The sequence below is a fragment of the Marmota monax genome, unplaced genomic scaffold (genome assembly GCF_021218885.2).
Source record: "Marmota monax isolate L192 unplaced genomic scaffold, Marmota_monax_Labrador192_F-V1.1 WCK01_AAM20220418_F8-fsc00148, whole genome shotgun sequence".
NCBI classification, from domain to species: domain Eukaryota; kingdom Metazoa; phylum Chordata; class Mammalia; order Rodentia; family Sciuridae; genus Marmota; species Marmota monax.
Window position 1 is genome coordinate 4158521 of NW_026693034.1, and position 24890 is coordinate 4183410.

Below are 24890 nucleotides of genomic sequence, written 5' to 3' on the forward strand. Positions count from 1 at the left end.
AGTCCCTGGCCATGTTATGTACACATTTCACCTCTGGGCTACGCCCGCAACCCTCCTTCCTTTGCAGGACTGAGCAGTATTCCGTGGTATGGATGTACCAGAATTTATTCATCCCCAGAGGGACAAGGGGACTCATTTTTTTTTTTTTTTTTTGTACCAGGAATTGAACTCAGGGGCACTCCACCACTGAGCCCCATCCCCAGCCCTATTTTGCATTTTATTTAGAGACAGGGTCTCACTGAGTTGCTTAGTGCTTTACTTTTGTTGAGGCTGGCTTTGAACTCGAGATCCTCCTGCCTCAGCCTCCCAAGCGACTGGGATCACAGGTGTGCGCCACCTTCAACAGCTTCATGTTTTAACAGATGAAATCATAATTGAGATGTTTCAGAACAGAGTTGGCCAAGAGGCAACCTCAAGACCTCCAGAAAGTTTCTCTTGAAAGAGGCCAATACTTCTAGCAGCATGTTGCTGGTTAAACTAAAGAAGGACACTGGGTTTTTTCCCCCTCCTCTCTGGAGAACAGAATCTCCATTCTGTGGCCAACCTTTGTAGCTTTGATGATCATGTGGCCACAACCACTTGGAGGGCTCCCAAACTGAGCCAGGATCCAGACCCGAAGCTGGCAGGAGTTGAGCACACTATGCTCAATCCTGAACTGGAGGGGCCAGGGCTTTGGAGCGAGGCACAGCAAGGAGGAAGCCCTCTGCATGGTCACTTAGCTGCTGTGCCAGCTAGTGGAAATTACTTAACATCTCTGGGCTGCTGATTCCTGGTGACTGAAAGGGGATAATACTCCCTAGCCTGCAGGACCCACAGGAGAATATATGGCTCAAGACTCACATGGGACCAGACATGGCAGGTGCCCAAACAAATTCTCCTTTTACCTCCCCCCGAGAGAGTTCCCCCAAGAGCCCAGCACCTTTTTCTTACCGAAGCCTAACGCACCCAGGTACTTCACATTGGTTGGCAGGGGGTCTCACTTAATCCACAGCACTGGTATAAAGCATACAGTACCAATATGAAGGGAGGTTGGGAAAGGTTAGGTACTCAATCTTGGTTGCCCTGTAAGAATCACCTGGATGCCAGGTACAGTCCCAGCTACTCAGGAGGCCGAGGCAGGAGGATCGCTCTAGCCCAGGAGTTCAGGACCAGCCTGGACAACATAGCGAGACCAGTTTATATGTATCACCTGGGAAATGGCTGGGTGGAGAAACAAAATGTGATCTTCTCATACAGTGGAATATTACTGAGTCATAGAGAAGGGTGAGGCACTGAGAGATGCTACAGCTCCGATGAACCTCAAAAACAAGACACTAAGTGAAAGAAGCCAGACACAACAGATCACTTATTGTATAATTTCATTTATATGAAATACCCAGAATCAGCAGGCATGCACCACTGCACCTGGCCAAGAATCTTTGTGTTTCAGAACAGAGTTGACCAAGAGGCAACCTCGAGACTGTGATCCCAGTAGCTCAGGAGGCTGAGGCAGGAGGATCCCAAGTTTGAGGCCAGCCTCAGCAACTTAGCAAGGCCCTGAGCAACTTAGTGAGACCCTGTCTCAAAATAAAAATATAAAAAGGGCTGGGGATGTGGCTCAATGGTAAAGCACCTCTGGGTTCTCAGTATCCTGTCCCCCCAAAAGAATTCTCTTAATGGCCCTGGGGGAAGTTGATGGGAGACGGCTTGTTAGATCACAGTATTGACTCTGATGTGGAAGATTCTGGGAGCAGTGTGTTGAGCTTCTGTAGGAGAACGTATGCTGATAGGTTTAGGGAGGAAATGTCAAGGCATCTGCAGAGAAGAGCCACAAACAGGGCAAGACGTTGTGAAATGTCAGCAGCTGGTGAATCTAAGTCTATGGCGCATGGATATTCATTGAATTTTTCTTCCCGTTCTCCCTTAAGCAGAGGAAATTCGAGGCTACACGAGACACCCCCAGCAGGTTGGGCAAGCGGACCAGAGCGAATGTGGCCACCCAACTCCGTCACTAGGCCAGATCTTAAGAATCCCAATGCCCAGGTCCCAGCCCAATCGGAACAGAGGGGTGAGGCTGGTATGTTTCACAACTTCCAGGTGATTTCAATGCACAGCCAAGGTCAAGAACCCCGGGACTGGAGGGAGCGCCCTGCAGAGGGGGACCACATGGCAAGGGACTCATGAGTCCCAAGGCCACCATGCCAGCGCCCGGCCCAGCAGAGGTGGAAAGCAGGCTCCTGCCCACAAGCCAGCTCTCCTGGGTGTCACCAGAGGTCCTGAGTCTAGCAGCTGGAATGAAAACTGTGGGGAGTTAGCAACGTCCACACTGACCTGAGGCAGGCTGGGCGCAGCCGCCCTGGCTCAGCCCAATCAGGCTGACACCATCCTCACTTTATCTGGGGACTCAGAGAAGGTATCTTGAGACTCCAGGTTCACCTTCTCTAATGCATCCACTGGTCCTTTCCACGCCATCTGTGCTGCTGATGGGAGAGTCCGCATCAGTCCTTCACACTATAGTATAATACAGCTGTCCATAGCTCCTAGAAGGAAGATGGTTGGGGCCCTGAGGCTAAGGAAGGGAAGAGGCAGAGCCTTTTTCCGGCTTCTACATCACAGCTGTGAATGATCTAGAACATGCCAGACACTGAACCTGGTAGGCCATGCCATTGTTTGGATGTGAGGTGTCCCCAAAGCTCCTGTGTTCATGCAGAATATTCAGAGGTGAGATGATCACATTATGAGAGCTGTAACCTAATTGTTCCATCCTACTTTGAATGGACTGGTGGGGTGATAGGTGGGACGTGGCTGGAGGAGGTGGGTCACTGGGGGTGTGTCCAGGAAGGGTCCATCTTTCCTGTGACCCCCACCCCATCCCTCTGCTTCCCAGCTGGCCACCATGAGGTGAGAGGCTTCCCCCCATCACACCCTTCTGCCACGATGTTCTGCCTCACCTCTGCACAGAGCAATGGCCTCAACCACAGACTAAATCTCTGAAACCACGAGCCAAAATAAACTTTTCCTCCCCTAAGCTGTCCTTGCCTAGTATCTTGTATCACAGTGACACAAAGCTGACTAACACAGTTCCTCCACCTTAGAAAGTCTGCATCAAATGCAGTGTGAGCTCAGGAGGCTGAGGCAGGAGGATCGTGAGTTCAAAGCCAAACTCAGCAAAAGCGAGGCCCTAAGCAACTCAGTGAGGCCCTGTCTCTAAATAAGATACAAAATAGGGCTGGGATGTGGCTCAGTGGTCAGTGCCCCTGAGTTCAATCCCTGGTACCCCGTCCTCCCAAAAAAAGCAGAAATGCCAGATGGGTTTAAAGGCCCTGTGTTCTGCAGAGAATTGCTTCTTTTCTTTCCCATCCTTGACTTGACCCTGCGATTACCCTCACCCTAGGAAAGCTGTCCTGTGGCCCGCAACTGTCATGCCTCTGGGCCTTCGACACATCATTTCCTAGGCTTGAAAGTCCCTTTCACTCTTTTCTGGTTGGAGAACTCCTATTTGTCCTTCAGAGCCCAGATCAAAAGGCCCCTAATCTGAAAAGTCTTTCTTGACTCCCACTCTCACACCCTGTCCTTGTCAACTGCCTTCTCCTACCTCCTAGGCCAAAGCACAAGCTGTTTCCTGCCTGGGATTGCCCTTCCTCTCTCTGGAGAACTCATAGAGAGATCCCACAGCTTCCCATGTGACCTCACACAGCACCTGTGATGCAGCCTTGGGTCTGTGTGTTTCTGGGGTCTGCATGGGCCCCTCGGTTGCAAAACTGGTCCTGATTCATCTTTATCTTCCCAGTACCAACCAGGGCCAGGTGAGCAACAGGTAACTCCTGGTAAATAAACAAACAATCCATCATCTCAGAGAGTTTATTAAATCCTTCACAGATGGGAGATAATGAGTTAGGAACAGTCCCAGTTAGGAAAACAGACTCTTCAGGGCTGTGAGGCATGGTGGTGCACACCTGTAACCCCAGCAGTTCTGGAGGCTGACGCAGGAGGATTGCAAGTTCAAAGCCAGCCTCAGCAACTTAGTGAGGCCCTGTCTCAAAATTGAAAAAATATAAAAAAGGGTTGGGGTTGTGGCTCAGTGGTTAAGTGCCCCCTGGGTTCAATCCCCGGTACCCGCCTCCCCAAAAAAGAATCTTTTGGGGCACCAACTGAGACAGTTTCATCTAAGCAGGTCCACAAAGTCACACAATCTTTATGGGCCAAGGTTAATTTGCCAACCTGGAAAGAAAAAGAAAATACAAAGGGAGGCAAACTGGACCTTATCTGAGCTATAGGGAGGTGAGAGGGGAGGAGCAGTGATAAATACCATTTCCTTGATACTCCTGTGTTACTGGCCAGTTAAAATGTTCATTTGCTACTTTAACGTTCTTTTTCTTTCTTAGTCTTTTCTCAACACTGGGATCCACAGGGCCTTCCGCAGTGCTAGGCACTGAGCTACACCCCCAGCCCTTAAGTGATTGTTTTAAAAATCTAATGGAACAGAAATATTTTAGCACTTGTGAGGCCCTGGGTTCAATCCATAGCACTGCAGGAGGAGGAGGAGGAGGAGGAGGAGGAGGAGGAGGAGGTTGAAACAAAACAGAAATGTCTTAAGTATTGAAATCTAGGTTTGAAATCAACATTCAAGACCAGAGGTTCTCTTCTGCATCAGAATTGAGGAGGGAAGGTGCTGGCCAGAGAGACCTGGCAATTACCCAGACACCTGTCCACAGGAGAATGGGAATAAAGGGGAACAGCCACACCAAGGCATACTAGATGCATCCAGAACAAATCTCTGCATACAGAGACCCGCATGCAGCCCAGGGCGAATGCATGCCCACTTTGGTCCTATTTGTATCTCTTTCAAAAGCAACATGAGTCTGATGATTAAAAACCAGAAGAGGGTGCTCCCTCCCTGGGCAAGGATGATGGGGATGAGGGGCAGGAAGAATTTCAGGGCCTGGTTGCTGGGCTCAGCCCGCTACAGCTCCCTCCTCTGCAGTCTGGCAAGAGCCAGGCCCAACCTCAGAGCCCAGTTTCTGCAATTCCTCCTTCTGCTGGCCTGTCCCTGGTGGGGGTCTGCACACCCCATAAAGGAGGCCCAGAAAGAAGGGCAAGCTGCTAAGGACGCCCCTCCCGAGCTGGGCCGGTGCCTGTCGGCAGCGACCCTGAATTCTTTGGACAATGCACTAAAGAGGTTTGCCCAGGCTCCTAGACAAAGGGGCATCTGTCTGTCTGTCCCACAGAGGCCAAGGACAGCCCAGGGCCAAGCGGCCCTGGGAAGCCTCCCCCCACCTCTCCAGCAGGGCCCCCCGGTTGCTTCTTTGTGTCCATTCATGAATTCAAGGCTCCTCCTGAAAGGCCCAAGCATCCTGGCTAGGTCTTTGGGAAAGAGCCCTTGGGCTGGTGCCACGTGGGGAATGGCCAAGAGATCAAACCCTGGGGGTGGGGCAGGGCGGGAGCAGGGGATGGGGGGCAGGGAACAGGAAGGGGAAACTGAGCAAGAGGTTTAAGATGGTTGAGGGGAACATGTGCCAGGTCGAGGGACTCTGGCATTCTCAGCAGGACAGAGCGCAGGGCCAGACCAGCCAGAGACAGCGGTGCCATCCATGTGAAGGGCCCCATACCTGATGGCACTGACCAGCCAAGCCTGGGACCAGCCCTCAGCTCTGCCACGGGCTCTGTGGCTCTCTGAGAAATCTCCTCCTCTCTGCAAGCATGCAGGTGCCTCCATAACGAAAAGCAAGTCCCGCGGTGGCGCACACCTGTAATCTCAGCGGCTCGGGAAGCTGAGGTAGGAGGATCACGAGTTCAAAGCTAGACTAGGCGCTAAGCAACTTAGCCAGACCCTGTCACTAAATAAAACATAAAAGAGGGTTGGGGATGTAGCTCAGTGGTTAAGCACCCTGGGTTCAATCCTTGGTACCAAAAAAAAGGGGGGGGGGGCTGGAGTCCCATGCCCAGCCTCCCCGCCTCCGGGAAGATGATGGGCGAGGAGCCATGGAATGCTGGCGGCTCTGAGTGGGGCTAGGATGAGGGCTCACCCCACAGAAACCGGGCCTCTTTCACTCCCCTGTCTCTCCCTAGGGTTGGGGACCACGGACACCCGCCCTGGCCCGGGAGCCCTGCTCACCCCTGACCTGGAGTTCTCGTCCACCAATCACGGCCCAGCTAGTCCGATGACGTCACCAGCAGCCAATCCCTGATGGGCCGGTCCCAGATGGGCGGTGCCGTTGTTACTCTTAGTTTTATGTTGGTGGGTCCGTCGTGGGATTGGATCGCAAGGCCAGCGCCCCACATCTGGACGGCCCCCACCCAGTCCTAGTGTCACTTTTAAAGTCCATAAATCTTCAGCCAAAAGGATACTTTGTAAATCCACCTGTGGGAGGGATTTGTAGTTTCCTTATGTTTTCTGTCCCGTCTCGGACTCCACACCGCCCAGGATGACCCCTCAGAAATCTAGGACCCCACTTCAGGAGGCCTGCCTGGCCCAACTCCTTCCTCCCTCTCCACAGAGAGACCGAGGCCCTACACTGTCCCCTGGCGCAAGAGGCAAAGGGCGGTGGGGGGCTTGGGTGGCGCTGCACTCTGGGCTTGAGGAAAGCTCTGGATGAGGAGCTGACAGCCAGCACTACTAGCCCTGCAGTCCAGTCCTGGCTGTGTGACCCAGGGAACAGCACTTAGCCTCTCTGAGCTTGAGATCCTTCTGGAAACTTCACAAGCTACCTGTGAGAGTGAGCCGAAAAAAGAGAGTGGCTTGAAGACAGGTCCGAGGCTTCAGTCTTATCTCCTGGTGCTCACCAAGCTCTAGGCACTTTATACTAGTTCTTGATTTTCTCCCCCCACTCTCCTTTAAGGACAAATGACAGCAGTCATTTCCAATGGGGTATGTGACAGAGTCTGGGCACCACTGTACCATGGCAGACCCTGAGCTTGAGGGCTGGACACGGCAGGAGGAGTTGCTTCTGCTGTAGAGACCATGGGCCCCGGGGCTGCCTGTGGCTTCTGGGCTGTTTTCTGGGCAGGGCCAGAAGGGTGGGGTGGGATGTGGGCAGCATCCAGCGTCTGAAGTCAGGGCCAGCGTATGTGCTGTCCACATGGGTCCTGGCATGACTCTGCTCTTGCCCACCCCTCTGCCCCATGACAGGGTCACCATCGTCCCCATGCAGCCCATCGTAGAGTGGGGAGGTGGGCCTGACATTGAGGCTGCATCTGAGAGCCAAGACCAGCACACCTTAGAGAGACCCAGGAGGACGAGTCTGGCCAGGGCCACTCAGGGAGCCACCAGTGGGGCGGGTCACCAGACTCCCAGCCCCTCGTCTTCCTGCAGGGAGATGCCAGGGTCCACTGATCAATCCAGCACCCACAGAGGCCCACTGTGTGCCATGTGGACGAGCCCCTCACCTCTGCAGTCCCCTCTTCCCAGGGACACTCAGGGAAGGGTTGACCAGAGGACAGTAACCAGCTTGGCAGAAAGGACAACAAAGAGCCAAATGCTGAGCTCCCCAAGGCCACATCACAGGCATTCCCTTCACCTGTCCCCAACGCCAGGACGATACGGTGTTCCCATCTGGCAGATGAGAACAACAAGGCCCACACAGGAAGGTGGAGTCCACGTCTAACTGGCAAATAGTGAACATGGCACCCACCATCTGGGTAGTTGTGGAGATTAAATGGAGCACCTGGGGGCCTTTATGTCAGGGTAAGGGAGAGGTGGGTGAGGACAGAGGGGCTTGCATGTACAGCACTTCAGTGCACAAGCTCACTCACGCTGCCCGCTGCAGGCAGGGTGGTGTCTGCTCTGCTCGCCCACCTCTCCCTGGGGCAGGCATTGGGTGGAGACCATGGCAGCTCATGAGCTCCCCTCCAAAGCCCCTGAAGCTTGCAGAGCAGGGCTTGGTGAGCCATTTTTCAGATGAGAAGGAAGATCAGCAAGGGGGCCAGCAGGGCAGACTCCAAACCAAGGGTATCAGGATGCAGGGGATTCTGGGAGCTGCCATTCTTAGACTCTGGTCACCAAAACACATGAGTTGTAGCACTGTTGCCCACCATCACCCTGCCAACACTGCCTGGGGCTCTTGGTGTCTGCTCCCCTCCTGCTGTTTCCAGAAGGGACCAGGCCGCTGCCCTCTCTGTCTTCTCCCTCATAAATCCAGTGAGCTGAGGGCAAACAGACTCTGAGATCCCTCCCTGCCAGATCTAGGTCTCTGCAGTTCTCCCTTCCCTGATACCACGAGGGATTGCAACCCAGCGGCATTGCCCATGAGTTCAGGGAATGACCATCCTCTTCACAATGGTAGTGCCCAGGACACGCTGCTAAGATGATCCCAAACTGGATCTGCTGGGAAAAACTCTGGAGAGAATGAGCAAATCGCTTCCTCTTCTCCCGGGGGATCTTCAGTCCAGAGATGGGGCATCTGGAGAGACCTCCTTCTGCTGGGACTATGGCATGCCCAGGAGCCACCCTTCACCCTGGAGAGCCACAGGGCAGGCCCAGCAACAGATCACTGGATGCTCCACTTGGTGCTGCTACTCTGTCCAGGGAAAGGAGGAGTAGAATGTGCTGGAGGCCTCGGACATGCATGCCGCACCACAGCCCAACCCTGCCAATGGCCAAGAGGCCGACATGCCATCCGGGGAAGATTGGCACAATGAAGATCCCAAAGCAGAAGGTTGTGGTATGTGCTGAAGCCAATATCTAGTCCCCTGTGAGCAGATATGTTCCTGAGTAATTCAGCTGCCTGCTTGGAGAAACAGATTCCCCCAGAGACCCACAGAGCTCCAGGGCAAAATGCGTGTGCATATGCGCGCGCACACACACACATATACACACACACTCTTGCACACATACATTGTGCACACCGTCCCAGAGGCTTCACAGAGCCGAAACACTATCCACACATCTAAGAATAACCATGCTTCAAAGACAGACTAATAGATTTTTTCCTCCTCTGAGGCCTTTCTTGGAAAGAAATTATATCTTGGCTTTACCTTGAAGCCAACCACTCTGGAATACTTTGTGTGTGTGTGTATACACGTGCAGAGGGTCCTTCTTCCCTAAGAGATGATCTTGAAAAATCACAAAACCGCCCCCCCCCCCACTGAAACAACTGATTCAGGCAATGATAACCGATGGCCACTGAGACCACAGGAGGAGAGGTTGCCTGGCAACGGGATACTCAAAGACTTCAGAGCATCACCCCAGGGTTATCTTGCAGGACTCACTGATCAATCCAGCATCACCAGAAGCAGGTTGACCAGATGTCTTGCGCTTCCCAGTAAGAAACATACTCCGTGATCTATGAAGGTTCTTCCCATTCCTGCCAGAAACGTCAATCCTGGATCTAATCAAGCTCATGGAGTGCAGCTGCACTAATATGGGAGCCACCGGTCTCAAGGGCTAATGACATATAAATTCATTAAAAATAAATTAGTTATAGTCCCAGCAATTTGGAAGGCTGAGACAGGAGGTTCATCTGAGCTCATGAGCTTTGAATTCATTCTGGGTAACAGAGCTAGATCCTGTCTCAAAACAAATAAACAAAAATAAACAAAATTTAAAATGGAAGTTCCCCAGTCACACTAGCCACATGCCAAGCACTCAGTAGCAGTAGGACTTGTGGCTGGAGTCATCAAGAGTGACAGTCGCATAGTGCACATGAGAGAAATTGTCCTTCCCCGCAAGAGATGTGTGCCTAAGAAATATCATCTGGGTTGTCGTCAAACACAGAGAAAAAACAAAGAGATAGAGCAAATATGGCAAAACACCAGCAATTGTTCATTTAAGGCTGGATGTCAGGGGCGTGTTACCCCATTCTCTATACTCCTATGAATGAAAGTTTTCACATTGAGTAGTGTAGGACTTGTATAATACCCCACAACACACACACACACACACACACACACAGTGCTACCAAATGCAACTTTACAGGATGGATAATTTAGAAATGTGAATACCCTGAAAGAGAGGGAGGCTGGGGAGGCGTTCTGGAGTCAGGGATGTCAACAGGTGTGAATGCACCATTCCCAGCTAGATCCTGGATCAGAGGAAGCTTCCTGGAAGGACCCGCTGGGATGGACATCGGCACAATCAGTAGAATCTGAATATAGAATAGAATATAGAATAGAATCTGAATATGCATTAGTGTGTGGACTGCATGTTTGTGCCCCCATGAATGCATATGTCACGAGCCTGACTCTAGTGATGTTGGGTGGGGGCTTTGGGAGTGATTAGGTTGGAAGGTGGGGCCCTCGAAAATGGAACTTGTGCCCTTGTAAGAAGACACCAGAGCCAGGCAGGGTGGCACACGCCTGTAATCCCAGCGGTTTGGGAGGCTGAGACTGGAGGATCGGGAGTTCAAAACCAGCCTCAGCAACTTAGCAAGGTGCTAAGCAACTCAATGAGACCCTGTCTCTAAATAGAATATGAAATAGGGCTGGGGACGTGGCTCAGTGGCAAGTGCCCTTGAGTTCAATCCCCAGTACCAAAAGAAAAAAAAGGAGGAGGAGGAGGGGGAGGAGAGGAAGGGGAGAGGAAGAGGGAGGGGGAGGGGAGGGGGAGGGGGAGACAACGAAGAGGACACCAGAAGCTGGACGTGATGGCACACGCCTATAATCCCAGCAACACAGTGGGCTGAGGCAGGAGGATTATGAGGTCAAACCCAGCCTCAGCAACCTACTGAGGCCTTAAGTAACTTAGCAAGACACTGTCTCAGAATTTAAAAAAAAAATCGGGGGGGGGGGGCGGCGGGGCAGGGATGTGGCTCAGTGGTTAAGTGCCTCTGGGCTCAATGCCCAGTACAAAAAAAAAAAAACAGAAGAAGATGACACCAGAGAGCTCTTCCACTTCTGCCCTCTGAGAATACAATGAAAAGTTGGCCTTCTACAACCTACAAGAGAATCTAACCATGATCCCGAGACTTGCAGCCTCCAGAACTTTTAGAGATAAACTTTTGTCATGTGTAAGCTGACTGGTCTATGGTATTTTATAGTACCAGCCCCAACAGGCTAAGACAATTTGATAATAATATTGCATCAATACGAATATTCCTCTTTTTCTCTTTCCCTTCACAATTAATAAGTCACCTGCTAATGTTACCATTTTCAGCTAAGTTTTTTAAACAATTTTAATTGTAGTTAAATATACCTCAAATATGCCATCTTAACCATTTTTAAGTGTTAATTAAGTACATTCATGTTGTGCAGCCGTCACCACCATCCATTTCCAAAATGTTTTTATCTTCCCAAATTCAAATTCTGTCCCCATTTAACACTAACTCCCATCCCCCAGTCCCCAGCACCCCTGATGCCCCTTTCTGTCTCTATGGGGCAATCACATGCTGTTCATCTTTTTGTGAACAGAATATCTCACGGTTTGTCCCTGCTAAAGCATGACACATGTCATCTCTTTTTAAGGCTAAAGTTCCTGATTTTGACCTCATTTCTTTCCTTTACTTTTTATTTTATTTTTTCTTTTTGGTACTGGGGATTGAACCCAGAGCCACATCCCCAGTCCTTTTTTATATTGTATTTTAAGGCAAGTTCTCTCTGAGTTGCTTAGGGCCTTGCTAAGTGGTTGAGGCTGGCTTCGAACTTGTGATCCTCCTGACTCAGCCTCCCGAGTCACTGGGATTATAGGCATGCGCCACCACGCCCGGCTTGACTTCATTCCATAAGAAAGCACTCTGGTCCTGAAGTCCTCAAGGTCGAGAAGCATGATGTCCACCCATAACTTTTGAGCAGTCCAGGGAGTGACCAGTCCCCATGCACCACCTGCGAGAGCGTGGGACTCCACCCACTGGCCTGCTTCTCAGCAATCCCAGGAAACACCACCCTGGTGTCCACCTTGGCAGTCCCTGAGGTTCCCGGCTCCCAATTCCTCTTTCTAAAGCCAAATCTTGCCACTTTCAGTTTTAAAGCCCTCAGTGGCTCCATGGGGGCCCACAGAGCAGCCAACTGATGGGCATGGACCCCTCCCCTCGTGGGTCTTCCCACCACCTCATCTGTACCTTGGCCTCCCCCAACTTCCCGAGTTTAGATGGTGCTGCTCCCCGTTCCACCCCAAGCCATGCCCAACTCCCTATTTCCAAACTTGAAGGGAGGAGACATGAGGTGAACCAGGCACAGCCCATCCCTGCCACCAGTGATAAATTAGAGGATAGGTGTGCACTGCAGAGACCCCAGGGTGTGGTGGACCTGCTGAGAAAAAGAAACTCTTTCTCCCAAGGGCTGTGAGCCATGCGGAGAACAGAGCCACGAGAGGCCACAGCGGTAAACGCAGGATCTCGGGGTCCTCTTGGAGTCCCTGGATCCAGCTGTACCTGAACCTGGTAATTTTTGTCCTTTTTAGTTCTAAACACCAATCCATTTATTTTTTTTCCTTTTCCTCCTTTGCTTCTTTCTATCCCCTTCCTTCATTCCTCCTCTTTTCTTTTCTCTCCTTTTTTGCAACAGTTCAAATTGGGATTTCTAAATCTACTCCCAAGCCCTCCTCACTGGAGCACTCAATCAGAAATGGTGCCCACATTCCCTGCCCATTGAGCACCATCTCAGTTCTGGTATTTGCTCCCATGAGTTGTTAGGAGACAAGATCGTTAGCGTCTGGAGGGAAGAAGCAAGCCCTGCATCTGATTCTCCCCTGGCCCCTGGCTCTGTGCTTTGTGACAAGGCTTTCAAATGAACCCATGAGCCAGCCGACCAGCTTGGGTGGTGGAAAAGTCTGGGATGACCATCACATCCCAGAACGCACCAGCCCCTCACGGAACTCAAGGGGGTCTGAACAGCCCCCAGCCCACCCCTGCTGCAAGCAGGTTATGGTCTGTGTGCAGGGAGGTCAGCAAAGGGACAGGTCCTGCAGCACCATCCTCTGCTCTCCAAGGAAGGCTCAAGGCCATGTGCCAGGGAAGCTGGGGCTTGGGACAAACTAGAAGGGTGGGCTGTGCCTGGATGAATCTGAAGGTGTGTTTCTGCAGGGTGGTGACAGGAGTTTCCAGATGGATCTCACTTCCTGTTCCCTCCTACAGATTTCTCAGTTCAGCTCTTCATCTAGGAGAATCACGGTGGCTCCTGCCTGTGATTCCCAGGTTCTTGGGAGGCTGAGGCAGGAGGATTGCTTGAGTCCAGGAGTCTGAGGCCAGCTTGGGCAACACAGTGAGCCTGCAATCTGAGGTGCTAAAAGGACAGCTCCCTTGCATCAGCCCACCATTTAACTGGCACCTACTGAATGCTACTTTACGTCATCCTGCAAACAGCCCTAGGAAGGCATCATGATCCTTGCTTTGTCTATCCTCCACCTTTGCCTGGACACCTGCCTACCAGAAGTGCTATCATGAAGTCTCCCGGGTCATCTGCCTCCCACACACACTGCATGAGCTGCAGCGAGACAGAGGATCAACCGGGGCAGCCCTGTATCCCCAGGACCTAGGACACTGCCCACACATCACAGGCACTGCAATTCCTGACACAATGAGTGAATGGAATAAAGACTTATGTTGGGGGCACCCCATGTGTCCGTGTCCGGGTGAGGGCAGTAAAGGTATTCCTGCTTGTCCTCCCTAAGATCAAACATCATCAAAACAGGATCCAACCTCTCTCCCTCTCCTGCCCCATCTCCAGCTACAGACTCAAACTGAAGTGGTAATTATTAACATCAGAACCACAGAATCCCCAGGGCGCATCAGTCCTTGGCCGCCCTCTTGCCCTCTGGTGATCCCGCTATTTGGTTAGTGAGATCCGCAAACATGACAGAGCCTCAGGGCTGCAGAGGTTCAGACCTCAGCCTAGGAGCTCTGGCAGTTGGGGCTTAGGGTAGGTCTGGGATGGGTGGAGAGAACAGCTGGATTTGATCACAATCCAACTGGCAAGATCACAGACCCAGGGCAGACAGACCTCAGTTTGCACTGGCTCTGCCTCTCACAGGCTGTCCAATCAACCTCACTCTGAACTTGAGCATCTTCATCTGGAAGATGGGGCTGTTACATCTATCTGGCAGGGTCTGGAATGGATCAGAATCAATGTACATAACGCCCCGATCAGAGTTCAGAATATACTAGACATTTGATAAATGGTAGACTTCATTACTGTGATGTGATTAATAAGAACAAAACTAGTGGCCATCTGGGAAATTGGGAATCAGTGTAAACCAACCTCAGTCCACACTTATTTATCTGACCTCACTATGTTATTGATTTGCTTCTCTGTCCATTGGGAGCAACAGACTGATGTAGCTGGGCTCTTTCTGTGCTCAATGGGAAGGATGGTTGATTATTCCACAATGGATTAGTGATGTCTGTCCTGGCCACAGTAATAGATGGTGGCGAGTATATTGTTTACCTGATAATTCTATTAAACAGGTAATGATATGATAATATACCTGATATAATATAATAATATACCTGATAATTCTATTAAACAGGCAGAACCATCCTTAAAGAAACCTGTCCTTTGGATTAGCACATCTCAAACTTTCATGAGCATAAGTTACCAAGGGATCTTATAAAAATGAAGATTCTGATTTGATAGGTCTAGGAGGGGAGCCCAGCAGTCAGTATTTCTAACAAGCACGTTACTAGACGAGGCCTGTGAGCCTGGGACAGAATAAGAAGTATCTATTTGGCTTTCATCCCCAGTTCCCGGCATAAGAGTTTCTAAAACCCTTGGGATTTCCAAGGTCAGGATGAGAGGAGTGTCATTTGTGATTCGTAACAAGCCCCTTCCAGCACTGGAGTCCCTGCTAAGGAGGTGCCTCTCGGTGGCCCCTGGTAGCCTCAGGTGGTCACAACCTTAAGACTAGAGTCAGGAACTTTCAGCACGTCTGGACCTTGCCACAGCCCAGGAGGAGGAGGAGGAGGAAGAGAGGTATAGGACCTGAGGGCAGTTGCCAATGAATGACTGGTGATTTAATCAGCTCAGTGGAAGCTGTGTCAAAGCTCTAAACAGGTCAAAGCGCTAAACTTCCAGGGTAGTGAATGTGCATTCCCACCCCAAGTCAGCAGGGACAGAGGCTCTTGCCCTTGAGGACTTGCCTGTGCACTCCTTCATCCGGTGTTCATCTGCATCCATTACAATATCCTTTACAGTAAACGGGTCAACAAAAGTAAATGTTTCCTTGACTCGAGAATCCCAGGTTTGTACCCCATGGGACAGAGCATGGGTAACCTGGAGACCCATTACTCAGGACTGGCGACAAACCAGAGACAGTCTGTGGGACTGAGCCTTTGACCTGTGATAACTCTGGATAGTTAATGTCAGAAATGAATTGAATTATAAGACAACGGTGTCTATAGAGAACTGAACACTTGTGACCTTGATGTCAGACTGTTCTGAGCAGAGGAACTTTCCTTGAACTCCGAAGTTGCCTGTCTGTGCAGCATATCATAGGTCAGAGTACAGGGGACCCTGCTGTCACTGACACAGATTGATTTGTTCAAGAGCCCTGGAGCACTGTGGTCACTGGGGATCCTGAGCTCATTACCGGCTCAGCCTGACACATAATCCTAAACATCCACTTCCTGACCAACGCCGGGCAGGCCCTGATCCACAATTCTTCCTAAGTCCTCCAAACAGAAGATAACTGCATAGCCGTAGGTTATTCAACTTTTAAAAGGCAGAACAAGCCAGGTGCTCACCTGTAATCCCAGTGGCTCAGGAGGCTGAGGAAGGAGGATTGCAAGTTCAAAGCCAGCTTCAGAAACTTAGTGAGGCCCTAAGCAACTCAGCAAGATCCTGTCTCTAAATAAAATACAAAAAGAGGGCTGGGATGTGGCTCAGTCATTAAGTGCCCCTGGGTTCAATCCCCAGTACCAAAACAAAAAGTGACTGCATGGAATATGATTCAGCTTTTAAAAGGCAGGACAATCTGACACCTGCTACAATATGGAGGCGTCTTGAGGACATGATGTGAAATAAGTCATTCACAAAAGGACACAGAGAGTAGGGATTCCACTCATAGGAGGTTCCCAGAGGAGGCAAAAACCCGGAGACAGAAAGAACAGCCAGGGGCTGGGACATGGGGAGTCAGTGTTTAATGGCAACCGAGATCCACTTTGAGAAAGTAAAAGAGTTCTGTGGATGGGTGATATACATGTGCTTAATGCCACTGAACCAACCATGCACTTGAAAATGGTCACAATGAGCTGGGTGCCATGGTGCACGCCTGTAATCCCAGCAACAGGGGAAGCTGAGGCAGGAGGGTCTCAAGTTCAAAGCCAGCTGTAGAAATTTAGCGAGGCCCTAACCAACTCAGTGAGACTCTGTCTCTAAATTTAAAAAAAGTAAAAAGGGCTGGGGATGTGGCTCAGTGGTTAAGTACCCCTGGGTTCAATCCCTGGTACCCACCCCACCCCCCTGCAAAAAAAAAGAAAGGTTATAATGGTAAATTTTCCATCATGCATATTTCACAATAATGACGACAGCTACAAAATGACTGCTGCATCCAGATGCTGCATGGGTTTGTGGGATGTGTCACAACCTACTATGGAGACAGGAGGATTTGAGCACAGACAGACTTAGGTCAGAGGAAAAGATAGGCTGAAGCCTCTGTCAAACCCTCCCCCCAGGAAGCATGAGTGCTGCCCCAGAAAGCTCTATTTCCTGGAGTCCCAATGATGGAGTTCCTGCTCCTCTCCCTGTCCTCCCAAGTGTCCGCTGTGCTCCCGAAGAGCCCTGGGGACTTCCAGGAGGACGTGTCTGCTCAGGACACTGGGTCACGTTAATAGGTTCATGATGCTTCTGAGCTGGCGCAGCACAGGGAGAGACTCAAACACTGGCAACTTGGTGCATGTGGAACTCTTATTGAATGGTTTCATTTCATAAGATTCAATTATATTTCCCAGAAACCCAAAGGGATATTTTATTTCAGCTTTCTTGAAATCCTTTGGACTGTAATTTTTTTTTCCTTCCAGTGCTGGGGATTGAACCTGGAGCCTTGGGGGTGCTAGGCAAGCACTCCACCACTGAGCCACACCCCCGGCCCTTGGACTGTAAATTTTATACTTGTGACTCCCTAATTTACCTGTTCCCTTTTAAATATAACCGAAAACTCTGGGTATTTTAGAATAAAAGCCATTGAAATGTTTCCATGTTTTTCTACTTGTTTTAATCTATGCATGTAGGTTTTCTTTCCTTACATTGTACATTTAAATCCTTTAGACCATTGCTCACCAGGAGAAAATTTCTACAATGATGAAATGGTTTTGTTCCATTTTCTTTTTTTTCACCCCTGGGATCAAAAAGACCCGACAAGAACCATTTTAGAGGAGGAAAAGTTTTATTTGGAATTGATGGTTTCAGAGATCTCAGTTCATAGATGGCTGGTTCCATTGTTCTGGGTCCAAGATGAGGCAGAACATCATGGCAGGAGGGCACGGAGGAGGAAGGCAGCTCAGGACATAGCAAGCAGGAAGCAGAGAGAGCTCCACTCATCAGGGATAAAATATAAACCCGAAAGGCATGCCCCAGTGACCCACCTCCTCCAGCCATACCCTACCTGCCTCCAGTTACTATACAGTTAATTCATATCGGTGGATTAATGCACTGATTAGGTTAAGACTCTCATAACGGAATCATGTCACCTCTAAACTTTCTCGCATTGTCTTACACATGAGCTCTTGGGGAACACCTCCTATCTAATCCATAACAGAAATGTTCTGCATCTCTGCATGTCCAATATGGTACCAACTAGTCACAGGAGGCCACCAAGTACTTGAAACACAGCCAGTGAAAGTGAGCTGGCTTGTTCATTTCATTTAATGTAATTAATTTCAATTTCAGTAGCCACAGGTGGTTAGTGCTACTGTATCTGACAACCCAGCTTTAGAGTATTACTATCAAAACAGAACCCAAATTTCAGTGGAAACTGTGAAGACAAATAACAATGATTTTGCTGCACTAAAGTCAGGAAATAATTGCATGAAAATATATAACGATTAATAAATGATGTAGGGGGTGAGGTTATTGCTCATGCTAACACTGCTAGCCCAGCAGCAAATGCGAAAATATACGTCTAAATAGTCAAACTCAATCATCTCTGAACTTGGCCAGACTTCAATCATATAATGGCCGCCATTTATAGAGTGTTCAGTACTATCTCTATAGACACATAATTGTCACAAAAGCAGGACAAAACCCCTTTGGCTGAAAAGCTTGTCAGCTTGGATGTTAACTTGAAATATTCAGGCATATGGAATGTGGGCTTCCACTTGTGCATTTGCTCCAGCCCCACAGATGTTTGAGCAGCTGGTCAGTGAATGAATAAAGGGGCTTGGCGTACTGATGGTGTGTTCTGAGAGCCCAGGCGTGGGCAGGTAGAGGACACCAAATCCGAATCTGAAGCCATGTGTCTCACAGGGAGGGAGTTGGTACTGCCATTGGCGTTGGTTGGCATTGGCATGATTCACATGAAAGGCAGAAAAGCAGAGAAGAAACCAATATACCAAAATGGGATCTTACCACTTGGCCTGAGACCTTGGGCAAACCAAACAGGGATTAAACAAAAGAAAGAAAGAACAATATCTACTCATTGGATTGCTGGAAAAATTAAATGAGATGATGTTGGAAAGTGCCTAGCACACAGTCAGGGCCCATTTTCCCCTACTCCAGGAAACCCTGTGCAGGGCCCTCGGCAATAACCCCAGCAAGATAGGAGTGATGAACTTCACCTCCCCATCACCTGCTCTCTGCACACACAAAAAACCAATGGAGCCGGGTGTGATGGTGACCACCTATAATCCCAGGAGTTTAGGAGGCTGAGGCAGGAGGATCGTGAATTCAAAGCCAGCCTCAGCCACACTCTAAGCAACTCAGCGAGCCCCTGTCTCAAAATAAAATATTAAAAAGGGCTGGGGATGTGGCTCAGTGGTTAAGCGACCCTGGGTTCAACCTCTGGTACCAGAAAAAAAAAAAAAGAAAGAAAAAGAAAAGAAAGAAAGAGTCAGAGGTGCTGCAGAGAGGATAGGAACTTGCTTTTTTACAAAATGTCCCAAAGCCTCTCTGGGAAAGGGCAGACTGAAAATAATAATGCTGACATAAACAGCCAGCCCTTTTGAGCACCCAACTGTATACCAGGTGCTGTGCCTCACATAGTGCTGGGGATTGAACCCAGGGCCTTGTGCATGGGAGGCAAGCACTCTACTAGCTGAGCTATAGCCCCAGCCCTCATGTACACTATTTTAATCATCTCTATAAGAACTGTTGGTAGAACCCACTGGCTTCCCAAAGCCAAGGTCCCAGCTGGAATGTGAGTGGGTTTAAGTGGCTTCAAAGGGGCATTTAGGCAGTAAGACAGGAACTGAGTCTACACATGGCCAAACAGGGCCACTCTGGGCCTTAAGGACCCTCCTCACAGCCCACAGATGAGCAAGGCCATACAGCCAGGGCAAACTTGAAGCATGAGCTCCCAGCCCCCTCCCACAAGAGCCCCTCCATGCAAACAGCTGGACCTTTGCCTTGACCTTTGCCTCTCTGGCCTTGGGAGGTACTGCAAGCCCCAGGGTGGAAATTCCACAGCAGGGGCCGTTCACATTAGGGCCCGTTTGACCTGGTCAGTGTCCACTGGGCAGAAAGTGAGCTTGGGAACCACAGGCCTTGGCTAGTACTGCCTGGAACTGACAATGGATCGAGTATGCTCCACTCAAGTCCTCCTGAACACTGCTCCAGGGACGTCTTGGGTGGCATCATTTACAGAAGTGGAATCCAAGAAACACTCAAATGTCCAAAAGTAGGAAATAATAAAGATGGACTAGTAGGCACACATTAAACTGAGGTTGTGAATAATTATTAAAGACAAAACAGGATTACAGCAGGTCAGAAATTTTAAATTAGAGCTTGGTATCATGGCCACACACCTGTAATTCCAGCAGCTCAGGAGAACGAGGCAGGAGGATCACAATTTCGAGGCTAGCCTCAGCAACTTAGAAAAACCCTAAGCAAAGTTAGTGAGACCCTGTTTCTAAATAAAAAATTTTTATAAAGGTGGGGGATGCAGGGGCTGGGGTTGTAGCTCAGTGGTAGAGCGCTCGCCTAGCACATGTGAGGCACTGGGTTTGATCCGCAGCACCACATAAAAATAAATAAACAAAATAAAGGTATTGTGTCCACCTACAACTAAAAAATAAATATATTAAATAAATTAAATTAAATTAATTTACTTGTAGATGTATTAATCTACAAGTAAAAAAAAAAAATTAAGGGGCTGGGGATGTGGCTCAGAGGTTAAGTGTCCCTGGGTTCAATCCCTGGTTAAAAAAAAAAGAAAAGAAAAAGAAAACTTTTAAATTAGGCTACAATGCATTATATAGAGTATCAACTATTTTTTTTTCAAAGTATAAGAAAAAAAGACTAGGAAAAAAACATGACAAAACATTAATAGTAACAATCTAATGATGAGGAATTAAAGGTGACCATTGCAGACCTATTTTAAATTATATAAAATTATTTTCCAAGGAGCACATACTACCATCACAGAAGGACCATAAGTTGTTTAAGTAACTACCCCTATTTAAAGTCACACGGCATATGCAACAGAGGGGACTGACATCTCCAGAGGTCAATTCACTCGTCCAACCTCACACAGCCAGTATTTGTTCAACAGACTTTTCTGGTACCTACTCAGATGCCCGGTGCTGTGTGGTGGGCATGCTCCTTGAGACCTCATGAATAAGTCTCCCCCAGGGGATGTGAGCAGTGTACTACTTATAGGGCTCCAAAAAATCCAGCTTGGTTTTCCTCCCAAGTCAATAAATACATCATTGCCAGGACCCAGAAGCACGCCCTGTGCCCTCCCTAACCCCAACCTTGTCTTCGTCCATTTTTTGTTGCTGTAACAAAACACTAGAGACCCGGTGACTTGGAAAGAATGGAGATTCACTTTGGCTCATGGACCTAGAGTCTGGGAAGTCTGAGAACCAGCATCTGGTTGGCTTCATCCCATGGCAGGAAGTGCCAGGGCAAGCAGGTGCACGAGGAAGAGGCAAACCAGGAGGGAGAGGCTCCCTCTGGAACAACCTACACTTTGCATGACAAATCCAGTCCCCTGAGAGGGAGAACTTACTCACCAGGGAAACAAAGGTACTAACCCAAGTGCATCATAAATTCTTTCTTTTGGTGGTGGTGGTACTAAGGATCGAACCCAGGACCCCATGCATACTAGAAAAGTGGTCTCATCTCCAGCTCTACCATAGTGGAAATCAAGTCTCAGCATGAGTTTTGGTGGAGTCAAACCACTCCAAGCCATAGCAGACCTCTTCTCTCCCTTCCCACGGGGAACCACAGACTGACCCTTTAGACCCTTTCCTAGGTGCTCTTAAAAATATAGAAAGTTTGCCTGTTTTCAAGTGGTATCTGATTGCATTCTTCTATGTTCTGTTATGTCTGCAAGATCTAGCCACATAGTTGCCTGGAACTGGAGTTTGTTTTTACTGCTGGATTCTTCTCCTGTGTGTGAATTTAGACCACATCCTTTGTCAGCAATGGATGTTGGGGATGTATCCAGGCCTCTCTATGAACAATGCTACTGAGAGGATTCCTGTCCATTTCCTCTGGTATGCACGGGGAGAAATGCAGAAGAGGACCACTGAGTCTTAGGAGGTTCACATGCCAACTCTATGTGACAGTTTCTGATTTCCAAAGTATTTATAATATAAATTTTTAATTATATTTTAATTATTATTTTACTTTTAAATCTTTACTCCATCCAGAAACACCCTTTCTGTATGGTGTGACGTAGGAATCCAGCTTCATTGCCCCCATCTGGATAATCAATTATCTCCAATACCATTGATTCAATACACCATCCTTGCCTAGGTTGATCAGCAATGCCACCTTTGTCAAAGATCAAATGCCTTTACAAGCGTGGACTACACATAGAATAGACTTCTCTATTCTGCTCCATTGGTCAATTTGTCTGGCTCTGCATCAAGACCACACTGTCTCCATTCCAATAGCTTTATGATAAGTATGTTTCTTGAAATAGAAAAGCCATTCTCTCCATAGACGCTATTACTGTGCTATTCAATATGGTGGACATTAGCCACATGTGGTTTTTGGGCACTTGGAATATGCTAGTCCAAGTTCAGATTAGCCATAAGTATAAAATACACATCAGATATTAAAAACATGGTGAAAAATGCAAAAATTTTAATGAATTATATGTTCACATGGATCACACGTTGAAATCATAATGCTCTGCATATGAAGACTTAACTACACTGCTGGCCTAATATTATATCTTATTGTCCTAAGAAAATTTTAAATTACATCTGTGGCTCGTATATTTCTAATGGGCAGACCTGGGTTCTACCATTAAACTCATTCAATCAAGAAGCATTCATTAAGGGCTCATAAGGGCTGCACAGTGAGGAAGGGAACGGAAATAGATCTAATCAATGTAATCCATTTCCTCAGGGGACCCATCAGAGACACTACATCAGCCCAAGAATAAAAGGAGCCCCTGATCCAGCTCCTGCCCCAGCTGGAGAGCCCCATTCCAGAGGCTGCAACACTGGAGCTCAAATCTAGAGATTATTTGGACCAACCCTCCTGTCTTTACAGATGAACCAATTAAGGAACAGAAAGGCTGAAACACCTACCTGAGATCACACAGCAGGTGAGCGCCCACTGCACAGGGTTCAGAGCTCCTTCCCTGAGTATTTGCATCTTTGGCCTTGACCCTGGGCTTCTTCCTTCTCTTCTCTTCCTTATCAACTATTGCCTCAAGCCAACACTCAGAACCCTTGAGAACAAGCCTTTGGAAGTTCCAAGTACCCACTACAGAGAAGTGGGCACTTCACTATCTGGTCAAGAGAAAATCCCCAAGAATCACTGTCAAGTTGTACTCAGGCACATCGCCTTTCCCAGAGGGACTCCGGCTCCAAGAGGAACTGGAGACTGAGATGGAGGGGGAAGGGCTCACTCCTGTCCTTCAGCCTGCCCTACCCTTAACAGACCCTGGGTCTCTAAGCTCAAGTTATGCTGTTTGACTGGAACTTGTAGGGACTTCATGAGCACTAGGAGCTCTGGACACCCGCGGGGAGGTAATGAGCCACGCTGATATGAATGTGGAAAATGATGCCAATCTATCTCAAATGTACCACGGACTGGGGCTTGCACCTGCCCCCTGCCCAGGAAGATCCAGATCCAAGCCCAGGAAGGGTGAAAGGTGACCAGGCAGGGCAGGTAGGGTGCTCCCTCCACAGAGCTCCAGGGGGCTGCCCCACCAGATCAGCCAGTGTCCCTAAAGACCGCTGGAGACTGCCAGGGACTTCAGGAGAGGTTTTCTATGTCAGCTTTCAGGCAAGCAGGGCCCCAATAAAAAAATCACTGATAAATTTAATCATTGTAACTCTTGCCCCTTATCTGGGAGTCCGGACAGCTGGAGCCTGACTACCGCTCAGCAGTCTGTGGCAGTATCTGTCATGACCATTTTACGAAAGAAACCGAAGCTCAGAGGGGACCCGGAGATTGACACCGTGAAAAGACCAGGATATGCAATCAGCTCCTCCTGGGTCCTGAGTCTCAGTTTCCCCCATCTGGAAAGAGCACTTACCCATTCCTCCACCTCGCTGTGCGGGTGGACAGATGGGGGATAAGTGCACAGAGGTGACGTGCAAGCACCCTTCATCGTTAACAGCAGCGCTGGGTAGAGATCGAGCAATTCCTCGGTCTCTACCCAGCAATTCCTCGGCCCCAGGCGCAGTGCTGAGTGCTTTCCAAGGATCATCTCAATTAATCCTCACGGGGGCCCTAGCGATGGGGACTCTCATGATCCCCTTTTTGCAAATGTGTACAGATGAGAGATGAAGCGACTCGCCAAAGGGTACCCAGCTAAGAGAGAAAGAGCCGGGAATCCAAGCTGTTCCCGAGTCCAGAGCGCAAAATAGCAAATACCATTCATTTAGGAAGTCGATGCTGTACCGTTTCTGATTTTTTTGCCCCCCCCCCCCTGGCCGGGCCAGGGGTTCATCCATCAACTCCAATTCTCCGGGCAGCGGGCGACGGGAGCGCGGCGGCCCCAGCGCCCGGAGGCGGCCGCCCCCGCCCCCGCGCCTCGCGCGGCTCACCTCGCGTATTTCGTCTTTTGGAAATCCAGCAGCCTGGGAGCAAACATCGCGGCGGTTCCATCAGCACCCAGCCCTGGGCTTCGACACTGGGAACTTGGCGGGCCGCGGGGGAGGCTCGGGGCGCGGGTGCAGCAGGTGGGAGCGCGCGGGCCCGGGGCGCACGGGGGCCGAGCAGACCCGGTCGGTGCCCGGAGCCCGAGCCGGAGCTCAAGCCGGAGCCGAGCCGGAGCAAGAGGCGCCCGGAGCCGCCGCCGCCGCCGCCAAATCCCGAGCAGATGGTGGCGGGGGCGGGGGCGGGGGGGCTCCAGGCGCGCGCCACCAATCGCTTGGCCCGGGCGGCCCCCTCTCTCCCGCCCTCGCTGGGAGCTGGGGGTGGCACGGGACCGGGGCCCTAATCCAGCCTCTTTTTCCGAGACCCCTCCACTGGTAGTTTATCAAGCGAACAGAAGACCGCCTGGACTAGACGAAGCCACCCTAACCCAGCCGGCAGGGGCTGGGCAAGAAACAAGAGGGGACACTGCCCACACGTCCGCCATTCGGCCCTGGGGTGGCCGCCTGGTCTACTTGTGGCTCATGATTCCCCCCGCCGGCGCCTCCCCTTTGCACCCCTGAGAGGCGCGACAGCACCATAGGATCCGCCCAGGAATGGCCACGATCTCCAGGAGCCCTCTTCACCCAGGACAGTGTGACTCTGGGGACCTTCTTTACCCTGAGACAGGGATATCGGCCTTTGGTTGCAGGATTCCAATATTCCCAGGATCTGCCCCTCAGCCCCACTCCCAGATCTTCTACAAAATCCAACTTTCTCCTTGAGGGGCCCTTGTGGGGGTTGTGGGCTCTGGGAGACCAGTCATCTGATGGTAGGTTTGACACCCT

The 24890-nt window shown here is 49.9% G+C and overlaps 1 protein-coding gene across 3 annotated transcripts in view; it reads right to left on the minus strand.

Annotated features, from left to right (window-relative positions):
* The window catches only part of Mmd2 (monocyte to macrophage differentiation associated 2), a 50136-nt gene extending 25921 nt beyond the window's left edge, over nt 1-24215 (minus strand). The window contains exon 1 of one of the 3 annotated variants that reach the window (XM_058582457.1): nt 24015-24215. In XM_058582457.1, coding sequence (XP_058438440.1) covers nt 24015-24061 — 47 coding nt within the window. In that variant the 5' untranslated portion in view covers nt 24062-24215. Of the gene's footprint in view, nt 1-9918; nt 10059-22544; nt 22951-24014 lie in introns of those variants that run through there. The other 2 variants (XM_058582458.1, XM_058582456.1) reach the window with 2 other exon arrangements.
* Between the last annotated feature and the right edge of the window lie 675 nt (nt 24216-24890).